This window comes from Strigops habroptila, chromosome 5 (genome assembly GCF_004027225.2).
Source record: "Strigops habroptila isolate Jane chromosome 5, bStrHab1.2.pri, whole genome shotgun sequence".
In the NCBI taxonomy this organism is placed as follows: domain Eukaryota; kingdom Metazoa; phylum Chordata; class Aves; order Psittaciformes; family Psittacidae; genus Strigops; species Strigops habroptila.
Genome location: NC_044281.2, coordinates 64,174,526 through 64,186,842, shown reverse-complemented (window position 1 = coordinate 64,186,842; position 12,317 = coordinate 64,174,526). Strand labels below are relative to the sequence as shown.

Here is a 12,317-nt window from a genome sequence, read left to right as displayed (position 1 = left end):
CTTATAATCAAACTTAAACTTGGTTGGTGAATAGGGGAGAAGTAGTGGTTTGGGTTTTTTTGTTTGCTTGTTTTTTTAACCACAGGCTTTCTAGTTCACTGAAACTGGGGTTCCAGCCTGATTTCTCTTGCAGGAAAGGGATCTTTTTTTTTTTTTTTTTTTTTTTTTTTGTTTTCATTGCTTATGTAGTCTTTATTAGTGCAGTGAAAACAGTCGGGTCAATCAGTGCTGTTTGCCTCAGAACGTGGGAATTAATCTGCTCTAAAAATGACCTCGTTTACATCTGCATTGTTTATGTGTTGTGGGAGGATCTAAGGTATGGAAACTGGCAATAGTAAGGAGGTCATAAATCAGACAACTTTTCTTGGGTTAGGATTTTAGGTCAGGCGTATCAATTCCAGTTTATACTAGGTTACAGCTGTGCTTGTGAATGGAGATTAGATCATGTGAGGATTCTCCTATTTGCAATCCATGACCGCTGATGCCTCGTAACCACTGCAGCGGTATTTTCTTTGTACCTGCATATGATGAAGTAGCTGAACCTTCTTTCTGGCTTGTGTGCTTTTCCTTTTTCTTTTTCTTTTCCTTTTCTCCTTTCTTCTAAGAGGAAATGGAATGAAGATACATGTCTCCTTTGGTATCTTAAGTAAATTTTATAAATGAAGGAAAAGCAAATAAATTGGTTCTTGCTATATCTAGAGCAGTCAGGCAAAAAGTATGAGAAATCCGTGTCTTAGCCCTCTCAGTTCTGTTTTCAGTGGATAAACAGAGGTTTTGTAAACAAAAAAAAAGGTATCTTTGTCTCCTGTTTTACAGGAGATGCACAATGCTTTTGTTTTCTCTTCCCATACATGAAATTGCTGGCACCAAAAGTAACTCTGTAGCTCCTTTATCTGACTTCCATGTCAAAATTAAGGATAAATACAACAAATCTGGTTAGCAGTGTTCATGAAATCAAGGAATCTGATTTGCCATTCTGGGTTAAAAACAACAATAAATGTGTATAGTTAGGACTTTATATGTGAGTGTCAAAATAATGCTTTGGTCCCAAGGTGTCCAGTCGTATGTTACAAAATAATAATACAAAATTTTGTGCTCTATGGTACTTGGCATATATGTTTCTTAGATCCTTTCAGGTTAATCATTGATTCAAGGAACTTGTTTTGATGACCCAGGTGGTCTCTTTGTGTCTTAAATTCCCATTAGACCAAGTGTGGTTTTGTATTAGTTATGTTTTATTACAAGAAAACAAATATTTTGGTGGCACTAAGATTCCGGCAGTGAAATGCAAGTTGCTTTCTATGCAGGAGAGACCTGGAACTTACTTCCTATTGGTTTTCTTTTGGTTTGGGTTTTTTTCTTTACAACGTGTCTAATCAGAAAACAGAAGTCTATGATTTCAGTTCTGTTTTTCTTTCAGTTCGTGAGTTGTACATAGTTTGTATTGATCTTGTGAAGATCTGAAAGCTCCAAATTCGCCTCTTGAACAAAACTAAATGCACTGCAAAGAACAGACTATTCACTGTAGTATTTACTCTGAAAGGTCACCAGTCCCAGAAATATCAGAGAATGTAACTATGGCAAACCAACCCAATATTAGCATAATGTTTGGTTGTTTCCCTTCTTTGTTACTAGGTAGTTGGAGCCTTTAGGAACAAATTTGTCATTTATAGCACAGCCCCTTCCCACACAAGACTCTTATTCTTTGCAAACATGGATAAAAAGATATTTTTAAAAATAAGATTAGCATTTGAGTTTTATTGTCTGTGGTTTCAGCTTAATCTCACAAGGACTTATTAAATGTTCTTTTCAGCATCAAAAACCTAAACAAATCTTTGGTTTATCTATCCGAAAGCAAAGCCATATTGTTCAAGTACTAAAATTTTAACTCCAGATTAGTTGTGGTGGTTAGACTTAACCCTGAGCTTAAATACTCATTCAGACATACATTCCCCTGCTACTGAAGGTGGTTGAGGAGAAATACCAAAGGTGTGGTCTGTTTCTGTTTTACACTGATTCCCATCTGTGGACTAGTTTGGAAGAAGGAAAATAGAAGTTCTGTGTCCTCTCTACCCTCTGATGGACACTGTGTTTCCTTCTGGGCTAGAGGAATAAGCCAGATTTGTCTGCATTGGAGGTATATGTGTCTAGCTAGAATAGTTCAGAGAGAAGCCTTTTTTATCCCTTCCCCATACAGATGTAGAAAGTCTGGTTCCTTGTTGTTACTGATTTGTAATCATTAATATCCGTGAGGATTTCATGTCAGCATGTAAACTCTGGGAATACAGACCAAGGCAAGTGAAAAATCACCATGCAGCTGAGTATTGATAGGAGAACCTGTTTCTCCTCTTCAGATGTAGCAGTGATGAATGAGGAAGAGTCTTTTGTAACTGTCAGCCTTTCTGTCATTCAAAACCAATCTTTCAAAGTGCTGGTTTTGAAACTGTCACTTCCCTCCTGTTGGCATTATGAAAGACCATATAAAAATGCCAAGTTGAAAAAAGTGAAGACAGCCAAGCAAAACCGGTATGTATACATACATGAGGGTAATTGTCTATGGGGGAGCAGTCAGGAGCAAAGGCCATTGTTTTCTCTACCAAATACTCTGCCACTTTTTGCAATCTTTTTTTTATGATGATGAACAGTATTTCTCAATCTGTGGGTTGTGAACTTGCATGTTTTCCAATTACATTTTGTATATTTAAGTTCGATAGTTAAAGATAAGCAGCAGTACACTGAGACAAATACTTGGGTGTGAGATAGAGTAGATGATAGGGTCAAAGGAGAGCGTAATCGAAAAATTAGGTTTTTTACATACCTAATAGTTTAAATCCATTACCTGGCCTTTTCTTTTTTATAAAATCACTGCAGAATAGAAAGTGGCATGGAAAAAAAGATGATTCACCTCCAACACCTACTTTATCTTCACTGGCTTGTACTCCTAAACAATAATTAAGGACTAGATTTAAAACTGAACTAAGGCACTGAAGGTTTTTGTCCCCTATAAAAGAATGGCACCAAAAGCTCTGCCAGGGTTCAGTTAAAGTTGTGGAGAGTAAATGCACCTGCAAATTTTTTGTAATTGTCTAGTTGGACACAGAGAAACAAAAGTATTGGCAGGGAAAGATTCAGAAGGAAAAGATTCTCACTGTGACTGCTGTGTGCTTTTTTTCAGCTGGAATGAAAGACAGCAATCTCCAACCTCATCTCAGAACTGCCTGCGGATAACTGCAGAAACCACTTGCGCCGCCGCCGCAAAATCTGGCCACAGGGATGGGCAGGGTGGTAAGACCAGACTATACCTATGTCCTTTTCTGACTGTTACTCCCTAGTCCTGGCTATTGTTGTGTAGATATGCAAGTCATGTCCTAGTCCAGACAACTTTATCCAGATAGCATTCTTACTGCCTTGCCTGGACACTCAGCTTGGCACTTGCATCAGGAGATCTATCTATGCCCTATTTCATTCAGACTGCCAAAGCTAAGTTCCTACTTAGGCACAGTGTCTTTCTCCATCTTTTGCTCCCTTAATGAAAGTGAAGGGGAGATAGCTTCAACTCTTTGCAGGGGAACAGGATTTTTCTTTATTAAATCAACAGGTTTTGTTTAAGTGTCACAGAAAGCATAACTGTACCAGGAGGTGGGTGGGGAGGGAAGGAACTGATGGTCTCGATATAATCTTTCTTGGCCTCCATCTGGTAAAGATTTAGGCGTATGACTATATTTATGCCCTTCACTTTGTCATCTGCAGTCAGTTTCCTCTCTCAGAAGTGTTAGTGTTTGGGGAAAGCAAAATTCTCGTGCTAGCTAGCTGTTGTCATAGCAAGGCTGAACTTTCCTGTGATCACACTGACAATATTAGAGCCCTTTGGGTCCTTCTTTAAATAATTCTTTAAATTAATAATGTCATTGCATTTTCCAGATAAGAATTCTACACAGTTTTAGAGCTGTTTTGTCCCATTTGATTTATACATCTATCATTTGTCATTATACATTTATGTTTGACTGTTGGTCTTCTAGCCCTGCAATTTAAAGTGAGGGAAAAAGAGCATTAAAATATATTTTAAACATGTGTCTACTGAAGGTCCTGCATACACCAAAAAAGTATGGGGTTTTTCCCAGTTCTGAAAAGAAATTGGGAAGGAATACTGGACTTCTGGACTTGGCACTTTCTTTTTAATATGTGTAAAATGTGAATATACCTAAACCAAATCAACAGGATCTGATTTTTTTGCAAGGAATGTTCTTAATGTTTTTATGTTAATTTATTAAGCCGTACAGTATTTGCTTTATTTTTAAAGGGAAAAATTTGAATAAGATCTAGTATGACTGTCCTGTAATATAGAAACAAGATAACCATAGAAGTAACCTAAATGGAAATATAAACAGGAATGGCTGAGTGCCAGCAACCCCTTGAACATAAATTTGCAGGCAGCTGTGCCAGAAGTCTGTTTCATTACACTTGGGTTGCATAATACAGTTTGCGTAATTTGAGAACATGCGTAGATGCTCCTCATTACCACTTCTCTCCAAAACGTGACCAAAGCTTTGTAGCTGGCTGGCTTTGAATTAGAGTAACACCGCTGGTGCTTTGTAGTATCTCTTTGGTTCTTGGGTGATGGATGTACACGTGGACTGCACCTGTTTGATGCCTTTTTTAGCTTATCCGCAGACCACGGATATGTGAGCCGCACAGAATGAGGGAGGAGGAGCTAATCCTCATACGTTCCTAAAACTTTCAGGTCAGGTTGCCTCATGATAACGTACCTGAAAGGATGGGGTGTTTTGTTTTGGTTGGTTTTGTTTTGTTTTGTTTTCCAGTGCCATTGGTTTTGAAACTGTAAGGGCTGGAGCACAGTGCTTTTGATCCTGTAGCACAGCACTTCTGATCCTGTAGCAGAGTATCTTAATCACAAGGTAATTGTTAGTTTACTGAAGCTGACTCATAGAGAATTGCAGCCTGGCTCTCTGTGTTTTCTAAAGAAATAAATAGAGGTGATAGAAAGCTTGGTGTCTGAAGTGTAGGCAGGTATCGAATAATCCATGAAGTGTTTGCCATGCAAATGTGCATTGTGCAGTGAGTCAGTATAGCAGACTTGTTTGCTGTTCTGAGTCCATTTGTGTCCTGGATTCTTCAGCATGCTATGTGTTTGTAGTCCTTTTCCCCAACAGATTGCTGGTTTACTGTGAAATATGTAGGAAAATATTTAAAAATAAACAAGTAGTTTCCACTTACTCCTGTTCAGAAAGGAAGACAGAAATACCGAGTAAACTAATATTGAAAGAACTGGAAGCATCCTTGATTTTGGTTGTCAGTACTGCATCTCTACCTGGGTTGTTGTCTTGCAAGCTAAGACTGAAAACTGAACTGGCTCACAGGGTTTGTTTAGAAATTTAGCATAAAAGGAAGAGGAAAAGTTGAGTTTGGTTGTACCAAAGTGTTAGAAACTGAACCTGTAATACACGCTATGACTTCATGGATGTTGTATGTTCTACGTAGTCTAGATTTGCAACAACTTAAATATATATAAAATAAATAGAAATTAATATAAAGGGATGTAGAGTAGGCAGTACCATACTGGGTGTGTATACATGTGGTGTGAAGGCAAGAGAGTACAATACCTATTAAAAACAGTATCTGCTTTCAGCCAGTTGTGCTGTGATGCATTGTCTCATAAATAGTATGGATAAAAAACCCAGCATACAGCAGGTCTTGAGCCAGCTGCTCAACTGTGAGAATAACAGGACAGTTTATTTCTACGTTTTGTCCTGTTTTGAGGAGGTGACATTATCACTTCTGTCATACTTCATCTGCATTGTGTTTTTCATGACAATCCAGATTTTGAAATACTGAGTATAATGCAAGACCATCAGGTCACCAGTTTAGCCCCTGTGCTGAATATTAGAAGAGCATGGGCTGTCTGTATAGCTGCATCAGGCAATGAGTTTGTGAAATCTGGTGCTGTGGTTCTACTTGTGGCTCACAGGTGATGCAGAACAGGATAAACAGTTCATCTGCTCCCAGTTTCAACTTTATTAATGCAAAAGGCTCAGGTCTTTTTCCCTGAATGCCAAATGATTGCGCTGTAGTTTCTTGTGCCCAAAATAAGCCATGCTTATATGCATCAGAGGACATGAGATTCCTTCATTTTAAATGCTTACAGATGATCACATAATACATTAAACATACTCTAATTTTATTGCCCTTGTCTTAGTTTACACTGCAGAAGAGCTGAAGAATTCTGAAATCAAAACTAAAGAGGGTATGTAAAACCTTTTGAGAAGCTCATTCCAAAATTAAACAAGTGTAAACAAAAATAATCTGAAAAAGGTGGTATTTTGCAGTGCAGAAATCAGCTAATGTGAGATTCAGCAGTACAAAAGTCTGAAATGGGTTTGATAAAGCAGCACATTGGTTTGAAACTTGATCTTTACACAATGCAAAAAGTTTGGAAAGTGTTTTCATCCATTCCTGCTGGAAAGCTTACAAAATCAGGGAAACTTCCACACTTGGAAGTGAATCTGTCCCTGTACATAAACCTTGTCAATTGATTTTGACAGTCTTTAGCATTTCTCCATTTTTATATTTTCTCCAGCATTATTTGAGGTGACATTTGTTGTTGTTATATGCCATTGGTCTACACTGCCCCTGAACTTGTCAGTGATTTGGATCGTATCCCAACAGTATTTTCCTGACCACCTACTTCTATTCATCACAGTATTCTACCCTGGGCATAATTCTGCAGTATTTACAGTAAAATATTAGGGAAATATTTAATTAGAAATGAAAGATTGTAAAGAACTTCAGAAAGGTGTCCAGGCCATGCCTTCTTCTTGCTCTAAGTCAGAATCAGCTCTACCGAGACTGTTCCTCACAGATACTTAACTTTTCCTAAAGGCTTGCAGCAATGGGCAGCTGAGTCTGCCAATGCAGCCTGGTGCTCGTCTAACTTCATCCTAGGAAATGTCCACCTCCAGTCTAAAGTGAATTTCCCTTACTGTAGTTATTGCTTATAAATTCTTTCTGGTTTCTCAGCAACTGTGCTGTATTTCCTTTGCTGTTACCTATTCCAATTGAATATCCCTTCAAGTCTTTCATTTCCTAGACTAAAACTTGATGTTTTCATTTAATCCTTTGTTAGTTATTACAGAAGCTTAGTGCCTAAAATTGGGCACAGTACTTGAAACAGGTACCACATTCCATTGGAGAGCCAGTGGAACGACAGCTATCCTACCACAAGGAAATGTAAGCATGCAATTAAAAGTGGTCTTGCTTTTGTTGGAGTCAGGTAAAAAGTTGCTACCCTTCAGCTGAGATACAGTAACTGCCCGTGTGTCTGCTCCCAGTTACGCTGCGATTGCAGAGGAAAACAGGTTTGCAGGAATGATTCTGTTCTGCATTGGGCTGGTTGAATGTGCAGTCAGTTTCTGTGTCAGGCATGGAGAGGGGGGCAACCATTGCCACCTGGGGACAGTAGCAGTAAGGATTCCTCATGCCCAGAGAGGTCTGAATTAACAAGAAAAGTTCATAAAGCGTATCCAGCCAGCTGCATAGAACTGCCAACAAGTGGTGTGAAGGTCCCTGCCAGTCCAGGCAGCAGCCTTCTGGTTTTTAGGTTAAACATAATTCAGTAAGTTAGGGGGTCTTGAAGAATTTCAGTTTTGGAAGCACTACAGCTCCTAGAAGTAAATGTATATAGCCTGCCTGCCTTCCTACCCTCTTCAGGGCAGTTGCTTTTGGGCTGGCAATTACAGCAGTTGTTTAGGATATGAGGAAAATTTGGAGTGTTTTAATCACCTTTGGAACATTGGTAACTGGTTTTTAGGAAGAAAATTTTACTTGTTCGTTGTTCTCAAACACTCTTTCTTCATTTCCCCAACTTCATGTGCATGTTTTCCTGTGGCTTGCTCCCAGATACCTTAACATAATGTTTTGGTCTCAGCCAGAAAGTGGAGAGAATGTCACGTTACATCTCGTGAAGCAATTTCTTAACACAGTATCCCTTTCTGGACGCAGTTAGAGTAGCTCTTTATTCTCTGTAGGTGTTTCACAGTGGAGGGCCTGTGTCCTGTACTAATTTTAGGTATAAGGAGGAGCCATTACGTGGCCTGTTTTTGCTTTAAGGACAATCATCTGTGACTGGCAGTTTGTCTAAAGACATGACCTTCATGTGCAGGGCAAAATTCAGTTAGTGTTTCTTTTCAACTACACACATGACACTGCAGCACGGTTCGCCCTGTTTTATGTCCACTTTATATTTAATACATTTCATTCAGAAAATGTGTTTTTACACTTGGATGTGTCAGTGGTCAGGGCGTAAATCACAGTCATAGGATTGCCAGTGCTGCGCAGGGAGAGCAAAGGCACTAAAAAAGCCTGAGGTCAAACAGTCTCAAGGTCATACTAGTCCCTGTATGCTGTGGAGGAAACGCGTGACGATGTCGACAAAAACGTGAACGCTGATGCCCAGGGAGGTGTGTGAGAGGCACAGGGCACACCTGGGCTCACAGGCCTCCGAGGTGTAGATACCCGAGTCACCTGAGCGGGCCTGCGGACACCTTGAAGAGAAAACGACAGGGGCAGGCCTGCCCGGTGCGCGCCACCGAGCCGGGCGGCGGGAGAGAGGGCGCATTGCAATCGTACCGCCGCCCGTGCCAGCCCGCACCGTGCGAGCGGGGACCACCCCGAGCCCCCCGCCCGCCGCGGCGCGCTCCCGAGCTGCGCGGTGCCCCGCAGGTGCCGGGCGCGGCGCCCGAGAGCGCGCACGTTACCCGGGGGAGAGGGTGAGGGGGTCGCCGCGTCCTCGGCGGAGGGCGGCGGCCGCCCCTCTGCAGCGCGTTGCGGGCAGGACGCCTGCGCCGTGCGCCGCCGCCGGCGGGGGGGGGCGGGCGCCGCATCCCAGCGCACGGAGTTGCGGGCACGGGCGCTGGCATGAGCAGGGGCTCCGCTGCGCCCAGCCGGAGCTGAGCCGGGAGACAAAGGGGAGAGGCTGCCGCCATGGGGGAGCAGCTCCGCGCACAGCCCGCCGCCCCGGCGGGGCCGGCACCGCCCGCCGCCGCCTCCTGCTCGCTGCTCGGCGGGCTGCTGCAGAACGGCTTCCACCCCTCGAGCCAGCCGCTGAGCAACGGCGGCTGCGGGGAGGCGCCGCACACGCTGCTACTGCGCCCGGAGCTGCCGCCGCTCAGCCACGGTTCCCCGGCCAAGAAATGCAGGCTACGCCGGAGGATGGACTCGGGCCGCCGGCACAGGCCACGTAAGTGATGAGCGCGGCAGCCCGGCCCCCTCCGTGCGGCGCTGCCGCAGCCCGGCCCAGCGGGCCCCGACATCGGCCCGGTGTCAGACGGCCGCGGGTCCTGCGCCTCCGCCTCTTCCCACCCCCCCGCCCAGAACGGTGCCCCGCCGCGGCCGCCGGCCGCCCGGCTCTCGCGCCGCGGGCGTTCCCCCTCCCTCCTCCACGGGCCGGGCGGGCGGAGCGAGGGCCCCCGGTGCCGGCCAATGCGGCGGCGGCGGCCGGGCACGGCCCCGCTGCCGCGTGGGCCGGGCCCGCCCTGCGCCAATGGGGCGGCGGCGGCCGGGGAGCGGCGGCCCGGCACGAACGCCGGCGGGCGGCAGCAGCTTCGCGCCGCGCCGAGCACCGCGTCGGGCGGTGCCCAGGATCCTGCCGGTCGCTGCCGCCTCCCGGACGTGCCCATGAAGCTCATAGTGCCCAAGCAGCGCTGTAAGTAAAGCCCGGGCCGGGTCGGCCCTTGGGTGGTGGGAAGGCTCTGTGGTCTTCGTGCGTGCTCCTTCCCCTTCCCCATGCACTGTTAGAATTAAGAGAAAAGAAGACCTGGGAGCTGAGTGCGAATTATTCTGACAGGGAGGGGAAAAAATTATATTGCCAACAGAATAAAACTGTAACATGCTCCTTTTGAGTATTGCCTGTGGCTTTTGGTTAGTTGATTTGGGAGGTGTTAGTGAATTGTCTTTAATGTTTTGTTTTCAGGCTGCAAGTCTCAGGCATCCATACTTCTAATGTACTTAACTGTGTAAAGTTTGATTAATGACATCTTTTACTTTCTTGATCGTGGCTAACTTCTTCTCTGTAGGTATGGAGCCATCGAATAGTTCCATGGTAAGCTCTAAGTAAAACAATCCAATGGAGAAAGCACTGTTTCTTTGCACTCCCACTTCACTAGCCCTTCCAATAAAGCCAACAAATGTTTGCTGCTTTGTTAAAAGTTCAGCATGTTCTGAAAGGGTAATCAGGAATAGTCAGGATCACAGCTACCCGCTGCCAAAACTTAAAGATGTTTCTACTCAGTAGGAAGTAGAGTGCATTCAGCTAGTCTGGATCTCTTTTTTCCTTTCTTTCTTTTGAACTGAATACTTAAAAAACTTTTCTGTCTAAGCCGAACAAAATAGTTAGAAACAGCCTTGAAGAGCTGCAGCTTTCACAGGGCTACTTAGTAGCCAGTACCTTGTCCAGCTTTTTAAATGTTTTTGCTGAGCTACACTTACCAGTTTCCCTTAGAACTTTCTCTTTGTTGATTAATCATGTAGTGCTTACAGTACTTGTTGAAAGTTAATTTACCAAATTGATGACCAGATCATTCTCTGTCACAAACTGGGTTAGTCTTTGTCCAGTTTCACTTTAATTCAGCAACAAAAACTGCAGAACTTGAGCTAACTCACAGTTTGATTTGGTGTAACTAAGAAGTTAGCACTTGCATATCAAACTCCTCATAACAGTTAAAAACTATTTTGAAGTGAAGAATAAGGCTTTTACGGATCCATGTAATTGCTTGAATAAGAAAGAATCTGGAATTTGGAATTTCCCTCCCATCTTGGGGGGAAAAAGAGCCCATCAGAGTGAAGAGCATCAGTGACTGGCAGTATTGCCCAAGATGTGTGACAACCAAGTCCTCAGTGTGGGGTTTTAATGAAATGAGGCTTTAATGAAAACAGCAGCAGATGAGGGAAGTGCTTTGTAGAACTATTTTGTGGGGAATTTCTTAGCTGAATAAATGACATGAGTTCTTGCTGATCTTGTACTTTTTAATTTATATGGTTTATTTTGTAGGAAAATTGATTTGCAATTATTAGTCTTGCAGGAAAATATGATAGCACACAATTTTTTTTAATTATTAAAAAAATAAATTATACTCAACTTCTGCTACTGCATAGCTTTCCTCTCTATCCATCTCCAGTGAATACTATACAGTCTTGTTTTACTGGTTTTTGTATTTAATCCCGGCCTTTGCAGATGTTTGTTTTGTGCTTACGGATACATTGCAAAATGAAAAGCAGTTGCCACATGGCATGTAAGACTTCACTATTGATTGTGGGGTTTGCTTTGTGCTGTGGAAAAGATAATGAGGTAATTGGCATTTCCCAATATTTCAGCAAATGAAGCATATCTTTCTGCAACAAGTATCCCTTTAAATCCTTATAAATTATATGTTTTCTTGACTGCTTTTGTTTTCTGCCAGCATGAGGTAGAGTTCTATATTCCCAAGTCTGTTTTCCCTCTGAGAAAGGAAGATTTGCTGTGAAACCAGTGTGCGTTGCTGATTAGAGTGTGGTAAGAACGGATCTGAGGACCAATTTATGTCCTTTTGACTCGATTTGTGCTGAGAAGCTTGTCTTTGGTTGGTGTTTTCCTTAGCTGAACTAGGTGAGTTATCAGGGATGTAAGGCTTATTTCAGTTTTCTGGTTCAAATTACTAGTGCAGAACTTTTGTGATACTAAGGTCTGCATTACCATTCTGTAGCACAGCGCAGCATAATGAATGCAGAAAAATACCTGTTCTGGTGCCTTGCATTGTGAAGTGCTCCAGAAGATAATAAAAGTGTGAACTCTGCAAATTTCAAAATCCTCCTAAACTGTCATGTTGTTCAGTTTAAATGTGATCTTTGAATAGAAGAAAGAAAAAGAGCGGCTAAGTGCCTTCATCGATCCCTGTTGAAACAGCGTTGTAGCCAAGTGAGGACAAAGATTTCAGAGCAGCAGTTAGCTAGACTGGTGCTTCACAGCATTATTCTACATCAGGCAGGGAAGAAGCCAGCGGGACTTCTTAATTCTATTGCCTTTCTTAAATTAGTATAAAGCTTTGGGGTCTATTCCAGTCAGTATCTTATCTCACCCCAAGTCAGGTGGTAGCTGTTAGGGGTCAAAGAATGTGTGTTTTGAGGTAGTGTGACTGTTTACAGCTAATATGGATTATAGTTGTCATGGATAATTTCTAAACACTTAGAGCTGTAGCTTCACAGTAAAGAAGGCTTTTGGCCAATATTGAGGTTGTTACTGTGATGTTTGCAGCATGCTTGTGTAGTAC

At 43.0% G+C, this 12,317-nt stretch overlaps 1 protein-coding gene across 8 annotated transcripts in view; it reads left to right on the top strand.

Moving 5' to 3' along the window:
* The window catches only part of PANK1 (pantothenate kinase 1), a 47,585-nt gene that overhangs the window by 10,665 nt on the left and 24,603 nt on the right, over nucleotides 1-12,317 (top strand). For 4 of the 8 annotated variants that reach the window (XM_030486561.1, XM_030486563.1, XM_030486564.1 and 1 more), the window contains one exon: nucleotides 3,176-3,285. In XM_030486561.1, the coding sequence (XP_030342421.1) occupies nucleotides 3,176-3,285 (110 nt within the window). Of the gene's footprint in view, nucleotides 1-1,371; nucleotides 3,286-4,823; nucleotides 4,917-8,750; nucleotides 9,254-9,569; nucleotides 9,719-12,317 lie in introns of those variants that run through there. The other 4 variants (XM_030486559.1, XM_030486566.1, XM_030486558.1 and 1 more) reach the window with 4 other exon arrangements.